Source organism: Chiloscyllium punctatum, chromosome 40, assembly GCF_047496795.1.
Source record: "Chiloscyllium punctatum isolate Juve2018m chromosome 40, sChiPun1.3, whole genome shotgun sequence".
NCBI classification, from domain to species: Eukaryota; Metazoa; Chordata; class Chondrichthyes; order Orectolobiformes; family Hemiscylliidae; genus Chiloscyllium; species Chiloscyllium punctatum.
The window spans coordinates 11,636,388-11,660,201 of NC_092778.1; the positions used below are offsets into that span (position 1 = coordinate 11,636,388).

Below are 23,814 nucleotides of genomic sequence, written 5' to 3' on the forward strand. Positions count from 1 at the left end.
AGACTGTATGGTTGCTTGGTCATAGAACTTTGTAGAAAAGAAAATGCTTGTCAATTTCATACTGCAAGATTGTTGGAGGACGTGGTTCATGTTAAGAAAGTTTAGTTTTATTTTCTCCCCTTGGTTAGGTGTACTTATGAGCAGTTCCATTTTCTTCACCAAGAGTGTGGTTGGGCAGTGTGACATGTAGGCATGCCACACAAATGGAATCTTTGTATTTGAGAAGGTCCTGTGCTCTCTGATCTTCCATTTTACCACGTGATAGTATTAATATTATACATTTTATCAGAATGTACATGATTATGAACCCAAAATGGCTGTAATCCTCAGCTCCATCATCCATAATTAAGCATTGCTACAATTTTTGTTTAATATTTATTTTACAAAACTCTAACTGTCGTTGGATATGTTTGTGATGATTATACCATTTACAAAGTGAAATAGAATGTAACAAGTTGTTCTGCTTGTGTATAGTGCCAACAGCACCCCCACAGAATGTCGAAGTTGAAGCTGTGAACTCCACTGCTATCAAATTTATGTGGGATCCTCCTCCTCAGCAGTTCATAAATGGTATCAACCAAGGTTACAAGGTAATAAAACATAACACATAAGCTAAATGTTGAATAAAATAATTGCGTGGTTTTGCAAATAAAAATATTTCACCGAAATTATCTTACTTTGGCCGAGAAGGAATGTGGAGAGGAAAGTAAGATAGGCAAAGAATATGAGAACAGAATGTTACTTGATATTAAAGGGAATCCAAAAATCTTCCATAATAAATAGTAGATAGATAACAAGAGCTGGTGTTTAGCCTGTTAAGGACAAAATGGATAAGTTTGTCAACAGGTTGATGTGGTATGACGAGTGTATGGTTGCTGAAGAGAGTTAGTCTGTTTCTTAACTTTTGTGTGCTCTTGCATTCGTTTTCAACCTGCATCACTTGTTAGCAGAAACATGAAATGGAGAGCCAGTTGAAAAAGTCTGTCTTTGTCATGACAAATCCGCCTCTTCTGTCCGTCTTCTGCTGTGCCTTCGCTTGACAATACGTGAAAATTAGGCCTCCTGCAGCCCCACATTGCAGCATCAGAGAATTTGATATCTGCAGCAATTCCATTGACTCTTAATTGCTCTCTGATATAGTATGGGAAGCCACTTACTTGGATCAAAGACAATTACAAAAGCTAAAGAAAGGACTGAAACTGGACAGTCCACACACACCAACCCAAGGACTGGAAAAGGCAATGGCAAATGAGCATTGTTAGCCTTGCAAAGACGCCCTACTATCATTGAGGATTTGTAAGTCGGGAGAGCATACCCCACTGACTAGCCAAGCAAGCAATAGCCTGACGCGTTCTTACTTATGGAATCGTACCTTACTGACAATGTCCCAGTCACCACCACCACCATGCCAGAAGCAGCAACAGGTGTACCTAAACACCAGGTGTCAACATGGTAAAGCTACAAAACAAGACTACTTCATGCCAAAAGTTATAAGCAGGAAATGATAGACAGAGCTAAGTAATTCCAAATTCAACAGATCAGATCTAACCTCTGCTGTTCTGCCACATTTAGTCATAGATGGTGGTGGATAATTAACAGCCCACCTGAGGAGGAGGCTCCACAAAACTCCCCATCCTAAAGTGAAGAGCACAGCATATCAGTGCTAAAGAATATTGGATGCAGTGGTGGTCATCTTTCAAAGTTCTGGAGCAGTTTCTACAGATTGGAACGTGGCAGAAGTAAAGACCATGTCTTTTTATTTTTCTGTGTTTTCAATTGTGGACTAAAAGGTCTGTTTTAAAAATCAAGGATGATTGGAGAATTTAACCTGACGCTCATTGCAGATATCATTGATAAAACTGCTTCTGAACCTGTCATTGGAACATCATTTATAGATGAGATTGGGTTGTGTACAGATGTACCTTTGGTTGGCAACAGGAGCTGATTAATCTTATGACTAGTTATTGATGACAAAGGCCAGCAACCATGTGGTTGGTTGTTAGGTAACTGAACAGCTTGGGACTGTGAACAATATACAGAGAAACCTTTGGACCAGAACTACCCTTCAAGGTTTGCTCTGTATTGTGTGCAAAAAAAAGCCACTTTAAGCCTGAAGAATGCAAGTTTTATCTTTTGTTCAGTTGCTGCAAGCTGTGTCCTTTAATTGATAAGTCAGGGCTGTTTCATATGTGAAGCAGTTGCCATGTTTCTCTTGCAAGCCAATGGAAGCATTCAAAGGACAACTGACAAGCACCATTCTGACCAGCACAAGAATCCTAGAAGTCATCGCAGAAACATTTATGAACAAGAACAAGACAACTCAACTGCCTTGTTAGTTTTTCCATTTTTCCATGACCTTTCTTTTTTCCCCACTGCAGCGCATGCGTGTGTGAGGGGGAATAAGTGAATTTAAGTTTTAATTAGTAGAGTTACATACTAGGGTTTTACAACTGTTTACCTCTAGCTAATTACCTGTAATAAATAGTGACTTTTGTTACATACAGAAACCTGGTTGGTACTTTCTGTCAACCTGGGTCTGAAAAATCAGGTTAAATGGGAAGTATTTGTGAACTTTGTCAAATCTTTTGCAAAGACTCTGGAAATAGTGGTGCTTGATGCTCAGCATCCTGGTGAGTTGTGATGTAGACTGTGAGACAAATGTAATGCTGCTATTTAAAAAAGGAGGGAGAGAAATAAACAAAGAATTATAGACTAGTTTGTTTAAAATCACTAGTGGGGAAAATGTAAGTTGATTATAAAATGTGATAAGAATACTTAAAAAGAATAATGGGATTAGACAAAGTCAGCATTGTTTTGTGAAAAGGACAATTCTGCTTAACTAATCTACTGGAGTTTAAGGATATAACTAGAAGGATTGATGAGGGAGAACAGTGGGTGCATTTGGATTTCAATTAGGCTTTGATAATGTTACACTGGTGAGCAGAATAAAAACACATGGGATTGGGGAAATATCCTAGCATGGATTAAAAATTGATTGACTAAAGGGAAACAGAGAATAGAAGTAAATAGATCTTTTTCCAAGCGCCAGTCAGTGACTAGTGGGTACTAGAGAGTTCGGTGCTTAGGTCTCCCAGTTATTCGTGATATCTATACATGGCTTGGATGAGTGAATAAAATGCAAAAGTTTTATGATGATACAAAACAAGGTGGGATAATAAATTGTGAGGAATATGCAAGGAGGCTTCAGGATCAACTCGAAAAGTTGGATATGTGGGCACAAGTATGGCAGATGTAGAGTATCATGGGTAAATGTGAAGTTCTACACTTTGGTATGAAGTACAGAAAAGATTATTGTTGAAATGTTGATATATTGAGAACTGTGCAAAGGAATCTGGATGTCCTTGTACGTCAGTAAAAGTCAATAAATGGGGCTAGACAGACTAAATTCAGGGAGGATGTTTATTCTGGTTGGGGTGTCTTGAACCGGGTCATTTTCTCAAGATGTGGAGTGGGCCATTTAGGATTGAGATGAGGAAACATTTCTTCTCAGAGGGTGGTCAACCTGTGTAACTCATTACCATAGAGAGCTGTGGAGGCTGGGTCGTTGAGTGTATTCAAGATTTTCTTATAGATCATATTGAATGCTGGAGTAGGCCTGCTCCTAGTTTCTACATTTCTATTTGAGTACAGGAAGATTGTAGAGTTCAGACATACAGCATGTCATTACAAAGGTAAATGGAATGTTGTCTCTTTTTGCAAGGAGTATGAGTTATAAAACTAATGATGTTTTGCTTCAATTGCATAGAGCATTGGTGAAGGAACAACTGGAGTATGTTTTGCGCTCACTTTCATTCTCCATTAGAGACAGTTTAGAGAAGGTTTACTTAGTTGATAGCTAGGATGGCAGAATTAATTTATAAGAAAATGTTCAAAAAGCTGGGCCTGTATCCGTTGATGTTTAGGAGAATATTTGGTTATCCTATCGAGACATATTAGATGCCGAGCAGGCTCTAACATGTTGGTTGCTGAAAGGGTGCTTCCCCTTAGGGGACAGGCTAGAACTACATCGTACAGTCTAAAAATATTTGATCTCCAGTTAAAGACAAAGCTGAGAAGGATTTCATTCTCTCCGAGGATTGAGAATATTGTCATTCAACTTGACAAATTGCCAGGAGACTGAGATTTGGGATTACGATAGTTTATTTGTGCATATGCAAGGAGAGTCAGCGTTAGGATGAACTATGGAAAATTTCATAAATCTTTAGGTTCTTATACACATCGAGTCATGTACTGAATACTTTAGTGAGTCATTTCTCATTGTAATTTACTTTTTTTTCCCTACAGTGTACAACAGGCTTTGGTTTGTACCCAAAATCACTTCTATCTTTGCTTTTTGTGTGGCACCTCGTCCTTACATTCTTGGTGTTGCACATGTGTGGTTCCAGTTTGCTTTTGCTTTTACTGTTACAAATAATATTTCTGACTGAAGATTTAACCCTTAACTAACTAAAGCTAATTCAAACTGTTCAAGATTCTTGGATTCTCCCTTTTCCCAGAGAACAGTGGAGCAGACTCATTGTATATTTTCAATGTAGATTGGTTTCTTTGTTAGTCGAAAATCCAGGTTTATGAGTTCACTGGGAATGTGGAAGTAAGGCTACATTTAGATTAATCATGAGCAAAGGACAGGGTTGAGGAGCCGAAAGGCCTACCAATGTTCCTATTTCATTTTTTTTTGTCTGTATGTGCTGGCCATGTTCTAACATATGTAGCTGCTACACTGGGCCAGTGACAAATGAGAGAACCAGCAAGAGGAAAACCTTGCTTCACTTCATCCTCAGCAATCTCTCTGTCACAGATGCTTTCTATCCAATAGAATAATGGTATGAGTGGCCACTGCATTGCCCTTGAAACAGTGAAGAAAGTCTTCACATTAAGGATACCCTCTACCATGTTGTGTGGCACTACCGCAATGAAAAATTGAATAGATTTTGGACAGATCTCACAACTTGAATGTAGATATCTATGAGCAGGGATAGATAATGTCACCATAGTCCCAGAGGACCATAGGCTTTCCTCTCATTAGAGGAATAGAGAGATGATTGGTGGTGGTTTAGTCAGAGGGTCATTGCCTCAGGCAAGGTTGTAAAGGTGAGATCTTCATGCTGACCTGAGCCAAGACAGGAAATGATCCTATGCTATTGGTGTCACTCTGCATCACAAATTCATCATCTAGCCAACTGAGCAACAGAATTACAGACCACAATCTGTAGCCTCATGGCCCAGCGTATGCTCCACTCTGTTATTATTATTACGCCATGGGACCAACCTGGTTCAGTGAAAAGTACAGGAGGGATTGCCAAGAGCAGCACCAGCCATAAATAAAAAATAAGTGTTTGACCTGTTGAGGCTACACACTGGACTACCTGGATGCCAAACAGCAGAAGCAGCATGTAATAGAACAATGTGATCCCACCGTCAATGGGTCAGATCTGAGCTCTGTAATCTTGCACCTTCCAGATACAAATGATGTTGACAATTAAATAACTAACAGAAGGGGGAAACACCACAAATAAAATCATCCTCAAAGATTCATGCAAAAGTCAAATTGAAGTATTTGTAGTCGCTCTTTTACCAGAAGTGTAGAGGGGAGGATCTATCTCAGTCTCCTCCTGAGGTCCCAGCATCACAGATTCCAGTCTACAACCAATTTGACTTTGTCCATGTGATATCAAGAAAAAAACTGAATGCAGTGGATGCTGCAAGAACCATAGAGCCTACCAGCAATCCAATAGTAGTTCTAAAGACTTGTGCCCTTACCCAAGCTGTTCCAGTCAAGCTATGACACTAACATCTGCTAAATAAACTGAAAATTTGTCCAGGAGGATCTGTACACACAAAGCTGGACAAATCCAATCCAGTTGGTTACTGAAACAAATAAAAACAAATTGCTGGAGAAGCTCAGCAGGTGACAGCATCTGTAGAGAGAACACAGAGTTGAAGTTTCAAGTCCAGTGACTCTTCTTCAGAAAGCCACAACAGCCCACTACTTTCCCATCAGTCTGCTCTTGATCATTAGCAAATTGATGGAACCGGTCTTTGTCAGTTCCCTCAAGCTCTGCAAAAACCTCCTCAGTTTGGATTCCACCAGGGCCACATAACTCCTGACCTCATGGTAACCTTGGTCCAAGCATGAACAAAAGTGAGCAATAGAGATGAGGTGAGAGTGACTGACCTTGTCATCAATGCAACATTTATAAAGAATCAAGAAGCTCCAGCAAAACTGGAATAAATGGCAGTCACATAGAAACCTTTCCACTTGTTGGATTCACACCTAGGACAAAGTAAGATGATTAGGATTATTGAAAGTTATTCTCCAGGATGTAACTACTCGAGCTCCTAGGAGTTAGCGTTTTAGATTCAACCTCCTTCAGCTGCAGATCAGAATTAGATGTGGTCACTGATGATTGCACAATGTTCAGCACTGTTCCCAACACCTCAGACATTGAAACAGCCCATGTGTAAGTGCAGCAAGATCTGGATAACATCCAGTCTTGAGTTGACATGTGACATGAATATTACTTGCCACTTTACTGGCAAGCAATGACCGTCTCCAACAAAAGGACTATTTCCCCTTCAATGGTGTCACTGCATTCCCAACTATCAACATCCTATGGGTTATCATTGACCAGAAGCTGAACTGGATCAGCCGTATAAGTAATTTGAGAGCAGGCCAGAGGATGGGAATTCTGTGGCAATTAACACCTGTTGACTCATAAAAGCCTGTCTACCATCAATGAGGTATATGTCTGGAGTGTGATGGAATGCTCTCAATTTGGCTAGATTATTGCATCTCCAACAACACTCAAAATGTTTGATACAATCTAAGACAAAACATTTCACTTGATTAGTATTCCATCCATCATCATCTCCCTCTACCACCAATGTACTAGCAACAGCAGTATGTAGTGTCTACAAGGTGCGCCACACCAATTCACAAAGACTCTTTTAATTGCACTTTTGAGACCCATGGCTACAACTTGAAGGATGCTTGAGAACACCATCACCTAAAAACTCCCCTCCAAATCGCATCCTGATTTGGAATTATATTGCAGATCCTTCCCAGCAGCACCATTGATTCCCCTAACCACAATGGATTACAGTTTTTGAAGTAAGTACCGCCATCTTCTCAAAGGCAATTAGGGATGGACGACAAATGCTTAAATAGTCAGCAACACCCGAATCTAAAAACAGATAGGGAAAAGAATTCTGATGTTTGGCTAGCCAGGGGCATTCATTTCTTTTGCTAGTGTTATGCATTGGAATGGATGCTCCATTATTGGTACATTATTAACCCAACACAGAAGACAAATATTTGATTGATGATCCCAATTGATTTGGCATAGAAAGTGGGCGCCATATGTTGGCTTCAAAGACAGGAAAACCCATTGCTCCCCACTAGTCACTTAGCTCAAGCCAAGCAGCCCAACTAGTGAGGGACAAAGTCACTACGTCTATCTGCTTCTGTTGGTATCTGGAGTTGAATGAGTGTAATGAATCAATTGCACCATGTAAACAAATGAAAAGAAACATATGTAACCTTTAACTGATAAGCTTGAACCATAAGACTATAAGACATAGGAGTGGAAGTCAGGCCATTCGGCCCATCAAGTCCACTCCGCCATTCAATCATGGCTGGGCATTTCAACTCCACTTACCCGCATTCTCCCCGTAGCCCTTAATTCCTTGTGACATAAAGAATTTATCAATTTCTGCCTTGAAGACATTTAGCGTCCCAGCCTCCACTGCACATTGCGGCAATGAATTCCACAGGCCCACCACTCTCTGGCTGAAAAAATGTCTCCGCATTTCTGTTCTGAATTTACCCCCTCTAATCTAAGGCTGTGTCCACGGGTCTTAGTCTCCTTGCCTAACGGAAATAATTTCCTAGCGTCCACCCTCTCCAAGCCATGTATTATCTTGTAAGTTTCTATTAGATCTGCCCTTAATCTTCTAAACTCCAATTAATACAATCCCAGGATCCTCAGCTGTTCCTCATATGTTAGACCTACCATTGCGGGATCATCCGTGTGAATCTCCGCTGGACACGTTCCAGTGCCAGTATGTCCTTCCTGCGGTGTGGGGACCAAAACTGGACACAGTACTCCAAATGGGGCCTAACCAGAGCTTTATAAAGTCTCAGTAGCACAACGGTGCTTTTATATTCCAACCCTCTTGAGATAATTGACAACATTGCATTCGCTTTCTTAATCACCGTCTCAACCTGCATGTTTACCTTTAGAGAATCCTCAACTAGCACTCCCAGATCCCTTTGTACTTTGGCTTTACGAATTTTCTCACCGTTTAGAAAGTAGTCCATGCTTGTATTCCTTTTTCCAAAGTGCAAGACCTTGCATTTGCTCACATTGAATTCCATCAGCCATTTCCTGGACCACTCTTTCAATCTGTCTATAGTCTTTCTGCAGCCTCCCACTTCCTCAGTACTACTTGCCTGTCCACCTAACTTTGTATCATCGGCCAAGAACCGTGGCTGTGTGTACAGGACTAACAGATGAATTGCAACTAATCAACAACAACCCAACAATAGCTGCAATCGATGTTACTTAATAGACTGAACATTGACATGACTGCCCTACAAAATACAACACCCACTGAAAATGCTGAAGGAATAGTTACATGCACATTAGACAGAGTGAGAGTTCATAGGAAACATGAACAGGGTGTAGAGCAGCAATTAAACTATTTTGAAGGCTCTTTTTGTGAAAAAAGGATCATTTTTGAAGTAATTATATTACGACATGGCAGTAAACCCTTCTGCTAACTAAACCAAACGCCCAGAAAAGCTCACTTCACCTCGTAATCTATTAAAGTATGAGTGACAGAGAATTCCCAACTTCCACTATTTAAAGGGGGAAAATATCAATTTATTCTTTCATGCTAAAAGTGAACATTAATCAACAACAATTTACAACTCTTAGCCTCCTTTCTCTTAAAGGTTTGTTATCTACCTCCAACTATCACAATATACTGTACCAATAACCACCTGTATTAAAATTACATCAACTTAATTTTCAAAACCAGACAGCGGCAGTCGCCTCCAGTGTCGTCCTTCCTCTGGCTGTAGATCTCCCTGGGTAGTTTTCGGTCTTTTGCTGAAAAGACATTTCATATCAAAAAGGTACCTTTGATAGTGTTTTGCTGGCAGTTACTCTGGTGATGGCAGGTAGTCGCTCTCTGTCTAACTCTCAAAATGCCTGCTTCTTTAGACCCCAAACATTGGATCATCTCATTGGTTTGAGGTTGGCAAAAACAATAAATTCAAATTTGATAGGGTTTTAGTATCCTGGGGCATAATTTAAACTGGTTAAATTCAAACTGTTGTGAAAACAGCATCCAAAACACAGGTCTTTGTTTCACAGTCAAGTGGTACATATTTTCAATTTTCCAGTCCACTGAGATTGCTAGTCAGTCATATGATGGTGTCTGCAAGCTCTTAGTGCAAAACAGCTTTCACTCTCTCTTAAAGGTACAGAACATGCCTTCAACTTCATAACAATTATTTCAAGGGCTTCTTGATTTTCATTGCTACATCTAGTTTTGTGAGATTTCTTTTTGGTTTTCCTACGAGGAGTTCAGGGTAGCATTCTTCCTTGGTGCATTGGTAATTTCTTTCAAACTTTGACTCTAAATACAATTTTGAATTTACAATGAGGTGTTAAGATCAGATTCATCTCAAATTTCAATTACTTGATACAATGAAACAATGAGGCATCCATAAGCCATTATGTATTCTAATATTTTATGTATGTGTGTATATATAATAAGATATCGTTATGCAAGTCAGTAACAGACCAAATGAATTTCTACATGATTAATTGTGGTACTACGCACCATATCTTTGCAAACCAGAGTATGGCTAATGCATTTTATATCTCATATGAATGATTGAATTAAGCAATCGTGTTTAATTGGAACCTTCCGAATACATAACCTGGGAAATAGAATATGCAGTCAGAAAATAAAGCACAAGCTGATATTCGTGAAGTTATTAACAACTGGACAGTAGTTTGGCTATTGATCTTGCAAATTACTGTAAAACATAAGCACATATGTATCAGTTCTCCCAAGAAATATATATGTCATGCTTAAATTGACTGAAATGATTCTTGATTTGATGTACATATATGTGCTGCAATATCGACTTCAGTGATGTCTTTAAAATCATGAGAGACTTTGATAGATTAAATGAGGAACAACTGATTTCAGTGGCAGATGGCTCAGTTACCAGAGAGACCAATGTAAGATAAAAAGAAAATCAATGAAAAGTCGTGTGATGAGAAAAAAAATTACGAGCAAGTTACAGTAACATTACTCACAGACAAATTACAGAGATGCCACCCACACATTTATGTTAAGCCCAATTTTGAGATAGAGACCTTCCCAGCTAAGTCAGGGCATCCCAAAATGAGAGTTGCAGTCAAAAGTTGAAATTTTAGGTTTGCAAGTTCCAAAGCAGCAATGACCACCATGGAGGTCTAACCTTGACCAGCTCTCATGGATTTTGGCCGCAAGTTACAGTGAGAGAAAGTTTGGGAAGCACTCCTCTATGCAACCCAATTTACCTCCAAATGTGTTGTATGTCAAAAAAAATTAAGTCTGACACAATAATTATGTGAAAAGTGTCTTTTTTGTTCAATTTGATCATGCTTTATAACTACCTGACATCATACAGTAAAAGTAGACAGGCAGGAGGCTGGAAAAACACAGTAAACTGGGTAGCGTCACAAGGTAAAGAAGTCGATGTTTCAGGTGTAATCCATCTTCAGGACTTCTCTGCCTCGTACAGTAAAAGGCACTGAAAAATATTGGAGTTACTCCAGAAAAACTTAGTCACTTATTTCTACTTAGTGAGCTGTCTTTGGACGAGTGCATCATGTTGTCAATACTGTTTACCAGGTTTTTGTGCTGCAGTGCAAAATCCCCCAGTATCTTTGTGGCTTAATCAAGGGAATCGGGCATCTGATTCTTGAGGGTCTTCGGGTTGATAATCTTCATTTTCCTCCATTGATACATTTTGTCCATTTATGGATTAAACAAGTCTATTTCATTATGATTTCACTGTAGAAGCAGAACATTACTTGCCAAAGGATAACACAATCATGCAGTTCTGATAATGCAACATTGAAAAGAACATTTCTGTTTTAAAGTGTCTATCTAGGAAAATAGGATTTCTAAATTAATTTTCAAAATTACTTTCAAGATTGAAGTCACAGCAGACAATCATTGGGGGATGAAAGCCTATTGACCTACATAATGTCAGCATCAACCACAAAGGGAAACATTTAGGATTGAATTAACCCTCAGACAATGCAGTGAGTCTTTCAAAAAGTGTGAGATTATGAAGCCTCTGAGAAACCAGAAGACTGGAAGTATACCATAATGAATTCTAATCTAATAAGCCCCTTTGCCTGATTAAACAAAGGCTTTAGTTCTGATGAGATAGGTGATGAACCAGCATTTCAAAGAGAACTCCAAGAAATCTGTGAGGCATCAGTAGAGAGAGTGTGGCTTCTCAGTAGAGACAGAGAAAGAAAAACAAACTAAAGAGCTGCTGTACTGATTTTGGCCACTGTGAGCAACAAGCTGCAATGCTGTAAACAAAAGGCTGAAATGAAAGTACCTTCACTCCTTCTCAAAACTTGTTTTACCCATGCTACCTGTGGAAGAAACCTCCAGCAACTCAACTAAAAAAGCAGCTGCTGAAATCTGACTTCAAGTTTTCAAACCTTTCACCTTGGAAAGTAAAAATTTCAGCCAGATCTGCGATCATACCAGAGACTGGTCTTTCTTTCACCTTCGTGAAGTAACTTTACTGCAGACCTACTTTTATTCTTGGTATCTGCATTTTAGCTCATATTGTGTCACCTTTTAAATTTGTAACTTTAAGCAATGTTTATGTAATAAACTAACCTTTTTTTGAAGCATTGAGCTGTGCTGTTGGTATTTTATAATATATTGTGCACCAATGGCAACATTTGTAGCTCACTGCCACCTTCCAAGGAGGCTTATGGTTGAGCAATAAATGCTGGCCTAGCCAGAGATGTCCACATTCTGTGAATGAGTGAAAAATGGTATATATTGAAGGAAATGGGTTAATAAGTTATTTTTGTCTCATCACCTCCATTCCCAATACTGTAACTCGCTTCCTCCTTTGCTTGCTACTGCTGTTCAGTAGAATCAGTAAGACAAAACATTTTTATTGACTAGGATCTACAATATAAGATTTAGTGCACACCATTAGGAGTGGCAAACCTGGCTTGGACATTACGGCAGGGAAAGATAAATATAGAGAATAGATTGTGCTATGTGTGGTTAACATCATTTTTTAGAATAAACCATGCTGCATGTGTCCTCGAAGCATCCATGGTCGGGACATTAGCATCCGTTAGACTTATTCATCATCAGATTCTTAATAGCATCCTTAACACAACACTGAGTGTGATACAGATCACTTGCTAATGTACACTGAGATCTGCATGCAATCCTTGAAGCTTTTCCATTCAAAGGCTGTTTAAGTTACAAAGCAGAGTTACAGTCATTGTTTCAAAATCAACTATGTGGCTTACCAAGGTAAGTTCCTTGACTCCAGTGAACAGGTGCTGTCCACCATTCTCTGAGTGCTAGAAACAAAATTGTAGGTTCTTTTGCAACAGTGCATTATTAACATGTCAAAAACAAGGAAAAAAAAAGCTTCAACTTATTCAAGACTAACATTGCTGTATTGGAATCTGTTACTGAAGCAAAGCAGTCTGCTCTCAATAATTACATGAAAACCAGACAAGAACACTCTGAATATAGTAGCGCACTTTTAAAGAAAAACTTAACAAAATCCTAGGTGCTGTACCGTGACTACTGGTTACAATTATGTTAGAACATCCAGATTTTGCTGGGCCAACATCCTGCTTCCTTCTTCAGCGCAGTGAGTATACTTATACCTCAAGGATTGGAGTTGTTCAAGAAAGCAGATCACCTCAAGGGCAGTTAGGGGTCGGAAATAAATGCTGGCATGGCACTAAAGCCCATGTCCCACGAAAGAAATTTGAAAAAGCCCTCCAACATGGAGATCATTAAGAGGACCTATGGTGGGTTCAAAAACAGGTACATCAGCAAAGAAAAAGGCCCCATTGCAAATGAAGGCAGTGGAGGTAGTCAAGCAATAAATAGACGAAGATAACACTTTGAGTTATACTTCCAGGAAAGCACTGTCACTGAGCAAGCAGTACATGTAATAGAGAGATTCCTTGTCATGAACTAAATATCAAATCCATGGCGGAAGAGCTTAGCAAAGCTGTTAAGTTGCTTGCCACTGGCAAAACTCCAAGTGATGAGGCTAGAACATCTGAACATCAGAAATATGAGCAGATGTGTAGGCCATTTGACCCATTCAGCCTATTCTGCCATTCGCCTAGATCATGGCTGATCTGAACCTTACCACCATTTTTCCACACACCCTCGTCACTTGACAGCTTTAATTTCTTGAAATCAAAAATTAGATGTTATTTATCTGTAGTTCACAAGGTACCATAGGCATTATTCTTTGTCCAAGAGACAGTGAGAGGAACAGGTGGTATATAACTTGAGTAGCAACCTTTGAGTATATTTCACGTCAAGCATAGGCAGACCTCCAAGAACTACGAGAGCCAATGGGAGATTGAACCTCAGTTATTCTGCATCAGACTCTTGCCATTTAGCCATTTGAGCACCTGATGCCCTAAGTACCATGAATCAGGCCCAATGAATGGGGAGTCTAGAAGTCTTATGACTCAGGGTAGACCATTTAGGACTCAGATTTCTTCACTTAAAAGTGTAATGAACCTGTGGAATTCTATATGACAGCAGGCTGTGGAGGAGGACAAGTCACTGCGAAAAGTATTGGCCTATGATGCTCTTATCAGATTGTAATTCTTGACTGAACATTTCAAGACAAATGTGCACCAAGTCCTCATCAGAAAGTTGCTCTGTGCTGATAATGTTGCACTGGCATTCCATACTGAGGAAGACTTTCAGCAAAATGGACAGATGCTTCCGCACCATCAGCAGCAGGAATACAAATATCAGGGTCCAGGATGTTGCCATAATACCATCAATCAGCATGTGGTGTGAGCCACACCACTCAGTGTTAATACAGAGTTAACCACCAAGGCAGCAAACACAAATGTGCTTTGCCACTCAGAATAAAATTAGAAATATTATTGGTTTTATGAAGGAAAAGGATGCTGACAAAATATAGAAATGGAATGGTAAAGGTGATCCATGAGTTTAAATTGATCAGAGTGTACCTGGCTGTGCTTAAAATGAAAATGTTTCTCACCTGGATTACTTGCATCTGAGGTTGCTAAGAGAAGTGAGGGGGAGATAACATGAAGCTTTGCTATAACCTTCCCGTTTACTCCATATACATGGAGGTACCAGAGGATAGGAAAGTGTTAAGGAAACAATGCAAGCACATTCCTTCTACCAACGGGATGGTCAGTTTAACATCAGGGATGGATAAAATTTTAGGAACATAACTAAGGAAAAATATTAACAGGCATGTGGAGACCTTTGAGACTATTAATTAGAACCAGCATGAGTGTGAAGTGGATTACATAAAACTAGTTCAATTAAATTCTTCGATTAAGCACGTCAGGAAAGTTTGAAGAAGGGAATGTAGTGATTGTAGTCAGAATAGATTTTAAGAACTTTTGACAAAGTACCATATAAAAGACTATTAACAAAATTGAGACATACAAGAATCAATTGTAAGCCAAAGTTCCCTTTAAAAGCAAAGTACTGAAAATGCTAGAGATCTGGAATAAAACAGGAAGTGCTCAAGAAACTCAGCAGCATCTGTGGAAACAGAGTAATCTCTTCCCAACAGTTCTGAAGAAGTTATTGAACCTGAAATGTTAAATCTCTCCACAAATGCTGCCAGACCTGCTGATATTCTCTAGTGATTTCTGTTACTATTCCACAATACCCAGTAACTGACTTTTTATATATACCTTAACCTTTCTCCAGTTAGTACATGCAGCTAATCACACCTAGAACATAGCTATGTATACACCCAATTGACATAGTATTCACATCGTTAACAGTTAGTGCTAAGATCACTGCCCCTTTTGATAAACATAAAGTTATTGGAATATAGAGTACAATTTCAAAGTTTGGTCATAATCCCAAACTTGAAAGTATGAACAAGTAATGAGGATGATACCAAATTATTGCAACAGGACCTAGGCTAGCAGAACCAGCAGCTAAAAAGCAAGTAGAATTTTATGCGTAGAACTGTGAGGTGGTGCGTTTTGAACCAAAGATACAGTGAGACACAATATAAACTTAATGGCACAATTCTGAAGAGTTTGCAGGGACAGAAGGACTTGAGGGAATCCTTGAGTATAGATCTTTGAAAGCAGCAGGACATAGGGAGAATATAGAGAGCAAAGCATATGCATTCTTGGACTTCATAAATGCAAACATTGAGTGCAAAAGCAGAGATGTTTGCTGAACCTTTATAAAGCACTAGTAAACCAGAATAAGAATATTGAATCCAGGTTCCAGTCAGTTTTTAAAGAATGATGGATAAGCAGTTGAAAACAAACTTCCAGGCCTCAGGGCTAAAGTGAGAAGTCAAACTGGCGAGAGAATCATCATACACAAAATGAGCCAAAAAGCCACCTCTGTGTGTTTGACTCAATAAATGAAATACCAGATTGGTGCAAGCTAATCTGGAATCAGCTTTAATCTCTGATCTGTTAAATTAGCTGATATGAACCAGAGAGGCATTAAGGCTTCTGCAACTTTGCAGTATCAGCTGGAGTTCTCATACTTGATTAATACTTGTTCCTCTACCCCACACCATCCTTCGTGGCTAGTGCACCTTCGGATATAAGATTAAGGAAATCAATGCAGCTAGAATATCTAATACAGTTGAATGTTCTTTTGATATTGACTGTCAACTTTGCACATGCAGTCACCACAAAGTTGAAGTATTCAAAAGTGGCCAGCACTTGTAGGACTATATTTCAGCATGTGGTATGTCTTGAGAAAGAGAGGGGGTAATTAAAAGGAAATATTTAGTTTTAAAATTCTAAATTTGTTCTACGTATCTTTACAAAACTTCTATCTTCATAATTCCTCTAATCTTCTCTCATCAGTTCCTTGCCTGGACTATTGACTCACCAAATACAGTTGCAGTGATGACCATCACCCCTGATTTCCATGGAACACGCCGTGAAGGAATTTTTACAGGCCTCAGAAAGTTCACAAAATACTACACATCTGTATTGTGTTTTACAACGCCAGGTGATGGCCCAAAGAGTTCGCCCCAGCTCATTCAGACCTGTGAAGATAGTAAGTATTTGAAAACAGTCATGGGATATAATAGTCATATTAGACAAATATTGAATCACATTTGATGATGTTTAAAAAGACTTTATCTATGTTAGCATGACATTGAAGCCACACTTGGCTGTCTAGCAAAGCATATGCAGCTTTGCATTCATGTTTTGTTTGTAAACTGAGTCTTCAGATTGCTTACCCTTCTTCCAAGAGAGGGAAAGGATTGCTTGTATAACTCTCTGCTCCTTCTAAGAGATCAATACACTCCCACACCAGAAAAGGTTAAATGTGGGTTTTTGTGTAATCTAAATGGAGAGAGTGTACAAAATGCTGCAGTTCAAGGGAACCTGAGTGCACTCATACACAAATCATAATAAGTTAAAATGAAAATGAAGTAATTCAGTAAGGCCAGTAGGGTATTGGCCTTTTTTACATTGGATATAGAGGATATAAGGAGAGGAAGTCTTGCTCAACTGGACACAGGTGCTGGTGAGAATGCACCGAGTGCCAGCTTAGAAATTTGCATCCTCCACCAGCAAAGTACAATGGCAGCAGTGTGTATCATCCACAAGGTGCAATGTGAACCTCCTAAATCTACAATCTCCACCACATCTCCACCAGTGCTGGTTCTTTCGTTCTACCTCTCACCTTCTTACCCTCTCTCTGCAATTGTTTTCTTGTTTCTGGCTTCTATCAAAGTGTGAGAAATGTAGTGTTCCTGCTATATACTTTTATCTTTTATGTCAATGTAAAAGTTGTTAAGCTATCTTGGATGCAGGCCATCCTACCACTTCTACCCTTTATCATTACCTAAGTGAATTTTCAAACTTCATCCCATCTCCTTTAGTAGCCTGTCCTTGGAAAGTATACACAGATATTAACAAAGCATGTCAAAAGAATCCTAGCAATTGTCAGTTGCAGATAATAAAAGTGGCACTATTTTTGAGAATTTTCATGACTTGTCTGCTAAAGCCCCATGCGAGTAATGAATGGGAATCCAAGCATTTTGTGATGCTGATTTTTAAGTAATAAAGAGCATTCATTTATGTAATACTTTTTATGACCTTAAGTCATCCCAAAGCTTTTAATAGCTAGTACAATTGCTTTGGATTGTAGGGACTACTGTAAAGTGTTCGAGGAGAAAGTGAGGACTGCAGATGCTAGAGATCAGAGCTGAAAATGTGTTGCTGGAAAAGCGCAGCAGGTCAGGCAGCATCCAAGGAGCAGGAGAATCGACGTTTCAGGCACATTCCTGAAGAAGGGCTTATGTCCGAAACGTCGATTCTCCTGTTCCTTGGATGCTGCCTGACCTGCTGCGCTTTTCCAGCAACACGCTTTCAGATACTGTAAAGTGTGTCATTTATAAATATATATTCTTGCAAAGAAATAATCTTCACAGGCAAGCCATAATGTGAAATGTAGCTGTGTCCCTGGTCACAGATCAGCCTGATCCAGTTCTCATGTACAGTATACATGTTTGTATTTTCCATTATTTATTTAATGGGAAACAGTCAGAAATATGAACACTGTTTTTTTCCTACTTTATGCCCGGCCCCTCATCACCTTTCCCACAACCCTCATTTCATCCCCTCTGCATGATACTGAGTCTATTTGTAGCATCAAAATGCTGCCCAGTTGAAATGAGTTAACTCATTTCTAAGATTTGTAATCACTTAATTGTCATTTCCTTATCCAAACAACTTACAGCAGCTTTTGTACGTATGTCCTACCTCTTCACTTTTTTCTTTTTCCCAGGTGTGCTCATTTTCTTCATATCCTTTAAAGATAGTCTAGCCCATGCAACTAATTCTAGTTAATGTCTTTTGCATTCTGTAATTGACATGGAATTTTCCTGTGCCTTTTATCTATAACTTGGCAGAAACATTGCACATAAGCCAGTTTTGGAAAGCAACACACTATGTTCTCTTACAGTAAATATGCAGAAGAATAAAATCAACATCCCTGGTGAGGCACTGTTGCATAAGTCCTTCAGCAGTGCTGCCTAAGGCCATTATTGTTGATTTTTAAATACTCAGACATAGCTCATCAGAGGAGGAGGGCTGACAAGTGAGAGGGTTGGATTATGTTCTACAGTCACGTCACAAGGCTCAGTGAGATTCACAAATTCTTCCCTGAAGATGTGCAGTGCAGGTTGTGTCCAGAATCTTCTTTGTTTATTCAGCTGCTTTCATTAGGCCAGAAAGACAATATTTGGCTGGCTGTCCTCAGCATTTCTTTGTGTAGCTATACCTGGCTTTGTTTTACATCCTCCCTCTTCTACTGAGCAGTGCAGATCTGTGAATAATCCGGGACTCTTAGTAGCATCAGGAATGAAGGATTCTAGCAGTCATTCCTCAACACTTAAGATAACATTGCCTACTTTTGAGCAGTATATTCTATGTTACGTAACCAGATCATGCCAATGATTTTGCCTACTTCTGCCTCCTTCGGTCCTTCCTTGTCCAAGTTTTGTGGCATAAACCTTGAATCCAGCCTCCATTGTGCTTCTTTAGCTTCCTCGTAAATGGACCTGAACTTTTTATTTTCAATGTGGCTCAGTGGTTAGCACTGCTGCCAGGGACCCAGGTTCGATTTCAGCCTTGGGTAACTCAATGTGGAGTTTGCGTGTTCTCCCCGTGAATGCATGGGTTTCCTCCGAGTGCTCTGGTTTCCTCCCACAGTCCAAAGATGTGCAGGAGAGGTGGATTGGCCATGCTAAATTGTCCAAAGCATTCAAGGGTGTGCCAGCTAGTTTGATTAGCCAAGGGAAATGCATGATTACAAGAATGGGGTCGGGAATTAGGTCTGGGTGGGATGCTCTTTGGAGTATCGATGTGAACTCGATACTTGTAGGGATACTTCCATACTTGTAGGGATTACATGATCCTATGATACTCAATTGGTATTAGGTTCTACACTATCAACACTCTGGCTACAAACATGCCCTTGAATTAACTACCTGATACCTTGGGTGATGATCATATATTGATGGCCTCTAGTTTATCTCTCTTTGAAAAGGCAGAACACTCTGTGCCTACTCAATAAAACAATTCACAATTTTAAGCACACTTTTAAGTCAACTCGCAGACTTTCTCTCTGAAGAGAAAAGAGACCTAACTTTTTTATTCTTTCCTGACAGATATAACTTAACTGTTTTAATTTCATTGACATAAGTCGTTCTTTGAACACTCTACAGGACCACTATGTCTTTTTTATGTTATGACAGCCAGAACTACAGTGCAGAATATCTATTCTAACAAAGATTCAACACATTTAGAATAACTTCTCTATTTGAAATAAACACTAGTCTTTGGTCTACCACCCACGTGTTTTCCATGAAATATGCAGGTTCCTTCCTTCTCTTACTGAAGTGTAATACTTCATACTTATAAGTATTAAAATGCATTTGCCAATTATATTTCTATTAGCATATTATTTAATATCTCCTCACTGTTGTCTAACAACCCCAGTTAGGTGTTATCCACAAATTTAGAAACTAAGTTTAAATTATTAATGTAAATTGTGAGTAATGGTGATTTTATCACTGATCATTGTGTAGCTCCATGTTGCATTTTCTGCTGCTTTAAATAGTTATGCATCACCCATGCACTCTTCTTTCTGTCTTTCAGCCAGTTAGCTATCCATTCTTTGATTTGCCCCTTGACTATAGTGACATTACATATTATAATATTATATATTCTACTATCTCTGCACAACTCAATATAATCGAAACAGTGCAGCCATAGTCACACCTAGAACAAAGATCTTCTGGCAGATAGCATATATACAAAACCTAGCATGACAAACTCCTGGATTTGTCACATCTGGTTGCAAATCAAATGTTTCCTTTTCTGATCAGCATGGTGCAGTTAGTATAGACTAAGGGGTAAAATTGCTATAAAGGAAGTGCTATTGTTTCTTCTTATTAGAGTTCCAACGGTGCACCACCTCAGGCTGTACACATTGTAGGTTATATTGGCATGATGAAAGAAGGACCATATTTGAACTATGAAATTTAATTAATTGAGGAAAATTAAAAGACAATCATTAATTTGGAGGACTAAGACAATTTTTAGAAAATGTGAACCTTGATAAGCATTAAACTGCAGCATTATGATTTTTGTAAATAATTGTTATACAGGACTTTGTTCATAAATAATTGTTATACTTTGATGTAGCTGTTTGTGCCCATTTTGCTTCTGCAATAAAACTTTTTTTAAAATTCTGAAGATGAAATTCATGCAGAAATCTGATCGAACATTTTGCTTTCATTTGCATTCTGTGAAGTTCAGTCATGTATTTCCTTTTCTGCAAAGCAGTACTTTAGACTTTTCCTGCATTTAAGATACACAATAGGGAATTGTACATCTTATTTCTGAACTTGCTATCTCTCTGATCATATCTTTTACTTGTTTTTTTTCTGGGCTTTTTGCAAAATAAGATTTATCTGTTTTGATTTTTGTTCTGGAATATTGCAGTCAAAGCTTTATTTTCTTGTCCATTTTTATATGCATGCATTTATCATTGGTTCAAAAATAGAACAGCATCAATATGAGGTTTAACTGACAGTCAAAGTGGATGTAGTAGAAAAAGATTTATCTTGCAGGTGAAGGAAATAAGAGGGAAAAAATAAATTGAAATCTGCAGTTAGAACCCAGACAAATTGCTTTCACTAAGGTTCCATATATGATCATTTGCTCTCAATCAAACTAGTTATTAAAAAAGTTAAAAAAAAGAATTAATGTATAGCAAAAAGATTTGTGTGTATTCCATTCCTCAATCATTAACCCACAACTGTTCTGTTGTGAATTGAGCTTTAGTAATCCTTTAGCACAGACTAAATGCCTAATGCCTAGCAAGAAAAATCCTAGTTCAATATTTGCATACAGAAATTATGCTCAACATATTTTTTGATAATTTAATATAAAAATGCAAGGAAATTAAAATAGGTGGAATGCATTCTGATAATGCTCTGGTTTCAACAATAGTTTAATTTCTCCCCAGAATTGGTGCTGAAAATATAAACTAATAATCCAGTATTTGGTTTTCAGCATCTGCAGTCATTGTTTTTACAATAAAAGTGCAAGCAGGTTAAGTAACACAATGACATGTTTTAGCTGACAGGACCTTGTGACATAGAATTACATAACCCTTGAATTTGTGTGTTCTTTTTGCAGTAGTCCCTTATACATCCTGATTTAATCACACCACACTAATCAGCCACTGTCTCTAACAATAACATTTTAAACTTCTACAGGACCGGGAGCTGTTGGGCACTTGGGTTTTGCAGAAATACTTGATACCTCTTTGAAAGTCAGCTGGCAAGAACCACAAGAAAAAAATGGGATCCTCACAGGTAGGAAAATACACTAAAATGTATTCAAATGCATCTTTTACTACTGGGAGGTGTCAGTGTTTCAGTGCACATTTATGTGTCATTATCAAATTATTGGAATGTAAGCATTTTAATTGTGTTGTAGGAATTTCATTGCATCTACAGTGTTAAAGCACTTGATGTACTTTAAATTGAATTATGCTGAGTGTCCAGGAATGTGGCATCAGAAAAAAATTACAAAAAGGTGTAGTAGTCCTTTTATAACCAGTGGATATCTTAAAGAACTTTACAGCCAATGAAATGTCGTCACTCTTGTATTATAGAAAACGTAACAGCCACTTTGCAAACTCCCACCAAGAGCAATGTGATGATACATAATTGCCATAGATAAATAATTGGTTTATTGAAATCTCATCACAGTGACAGGTGCTAAGGTGTGATGACAAAACAAGTAAAATGATTCAGCATAATTCATAACACAGTTATATATAGTCATTAAATTAAGGTATAAAAGGATTACATAATTATGAGCATTTTAGTATACATATAATTGCAATATGTTTCAAAATGCAGGCCCCCTCAATTTACAGAGTAAAATTGAAGAGTCTGCTGCACTTTATTTTGTGTGAAAGTCAGTATATTGCCAGGTTGAATTATTACCTTCTCAATAATTTGCATACTATTTGAGTTTTATGAACTAGGACATTTTACTATATCCTGAATATACCGTCCTTTCTCTTTAATTGCATTGCATATGGACCACAGTGCAGTTATGGCAAGAGATCATTTCTGTGCAATGTGAGATTCAAGGTTTTCTTACTAATTCTAATTCAAGGCCTTAATAGCAGAAACCAAATTGTTCCCTTTTTTATAAATAAATATAAAACAAAACAATAAGAAAATGATTATCCTGTATATAAAGGGAGAAGTGAATAAAAAGTGCTCCCTTTATCAGTCAGGCAGTTTATACATTTAGCACAACAATTGTGTTGGCATGCCTGAAGTTTTAATCTTGAAGTGTTTTTTAGCATGCTGTGACTAGGTATCCAGTAAATCAGTCACTTCCATCATTACAAGACTCATTGTCTTGTCGAAAGTATACTGAGAGTAAACAAATCCTTCCAGCAATTCGATGAGGTCGCCTGATGCAGCTGCTGTGCAATCTTCCGTAGATTTTCCAGTTGATGGAATTATGCTCAAATCTCTAACCAATGTCCCTATCAGTGCTTTTTATTTGCATATTGTGCATGTATGTGTTTAGAACAGTTATCAATCATAGTTTTATCATTCAGAGTATGGTTAATCCAGTTCTCTTGATTTAATTGTTTAACAGTGTGCTGTTATTCCTTTACTTTTCTGACATTTTATTTAAAGGAAAGGGATTTTCATTTCCTGGTTTTGATCTGTTTTTGCAACCATTAAGAATTGCATGAATATCAGTGTACATTCATTTATGACTTGGATTAATGTATTAGCAAATGCAATCACTTTATAATCCATAGGCTACAGATTCAAGTACCAAGTGATCTTGAGACACTTCATGTTGCTAAGTGCAGTTACAATAAGTTCAGTCTCTTTTGGCAGTGATAACATACAATAGAGCTTTACTTAAATGAATGACAAAAACTGATGAGTTCATTATTTCGCTTTCTAACAGTAAAAGCATGAATTTCAATTGCTTCCTTTTCCATTCTGCCTTCTATCTGATAGACTAAACTGCTGAATCAAGTCTCAAATGACATTTTGTTTTACTTCCAGAATGGCCACTTCATTACCATTAAGATCCTTGCCATCCTTAGATGTATTGTTAGTCTCATTCAAAGATGAACAACATTTGGGACAGCCAGCTTTGACAGTTTGCCCTTACTGAAATCTCCCTGACTTGTAATAATTTTTACAAACTGTCATTCATTTATAGGTGTTGTTGAGTGGGAATTTATACAATTTGCCCATTTCAAGATCCAGTCATAAAAATACCTCGGTGTGAGGAAGACAGTAACATTGAGTAATGTTACTTACAGAAAGTTATAAATTCATGAGGGGCATGGATAGGGTGAACAGTCAAAGTGTTGTTCTCAAGGTCGGGAATTCCAAAACTAGAGGACATAGGTTTAAGG

The 23,814-nt window shown here is 38.3% G+C and overlaps 1 protein-coding gene across 3 annotated transcripts in view; it reads left to right on the forward strand.

Moving 5' to 3' along the window:
* The window catches only part of sdk1a (sidekick cell adhesion molecule 1a), a 903,166-nt gene that overhangs the window by 690,833 nt on the left and 188,519 nt on the right, over positions 1–23,814 (forward strand). For all 3 annotated transcript variants that reach the window (XM_072559294.1, XM_072559292.1, XM_072559293.1), the window contains 3 exons: positions 475–590; positions 16,179–16,374; positions 21,620–21,718. In XM_072559294.1, the coding sequence (XP_072415395.1) occupies positions 475–590; positions 16,179–16,374; positions 21,620–21,718 (411 nt within the window). The remainder of the gene's footprint in view (positions 1–474; positions 591–16,178; positions 16,375–21,619; positions 21,719–23,814) is intronic.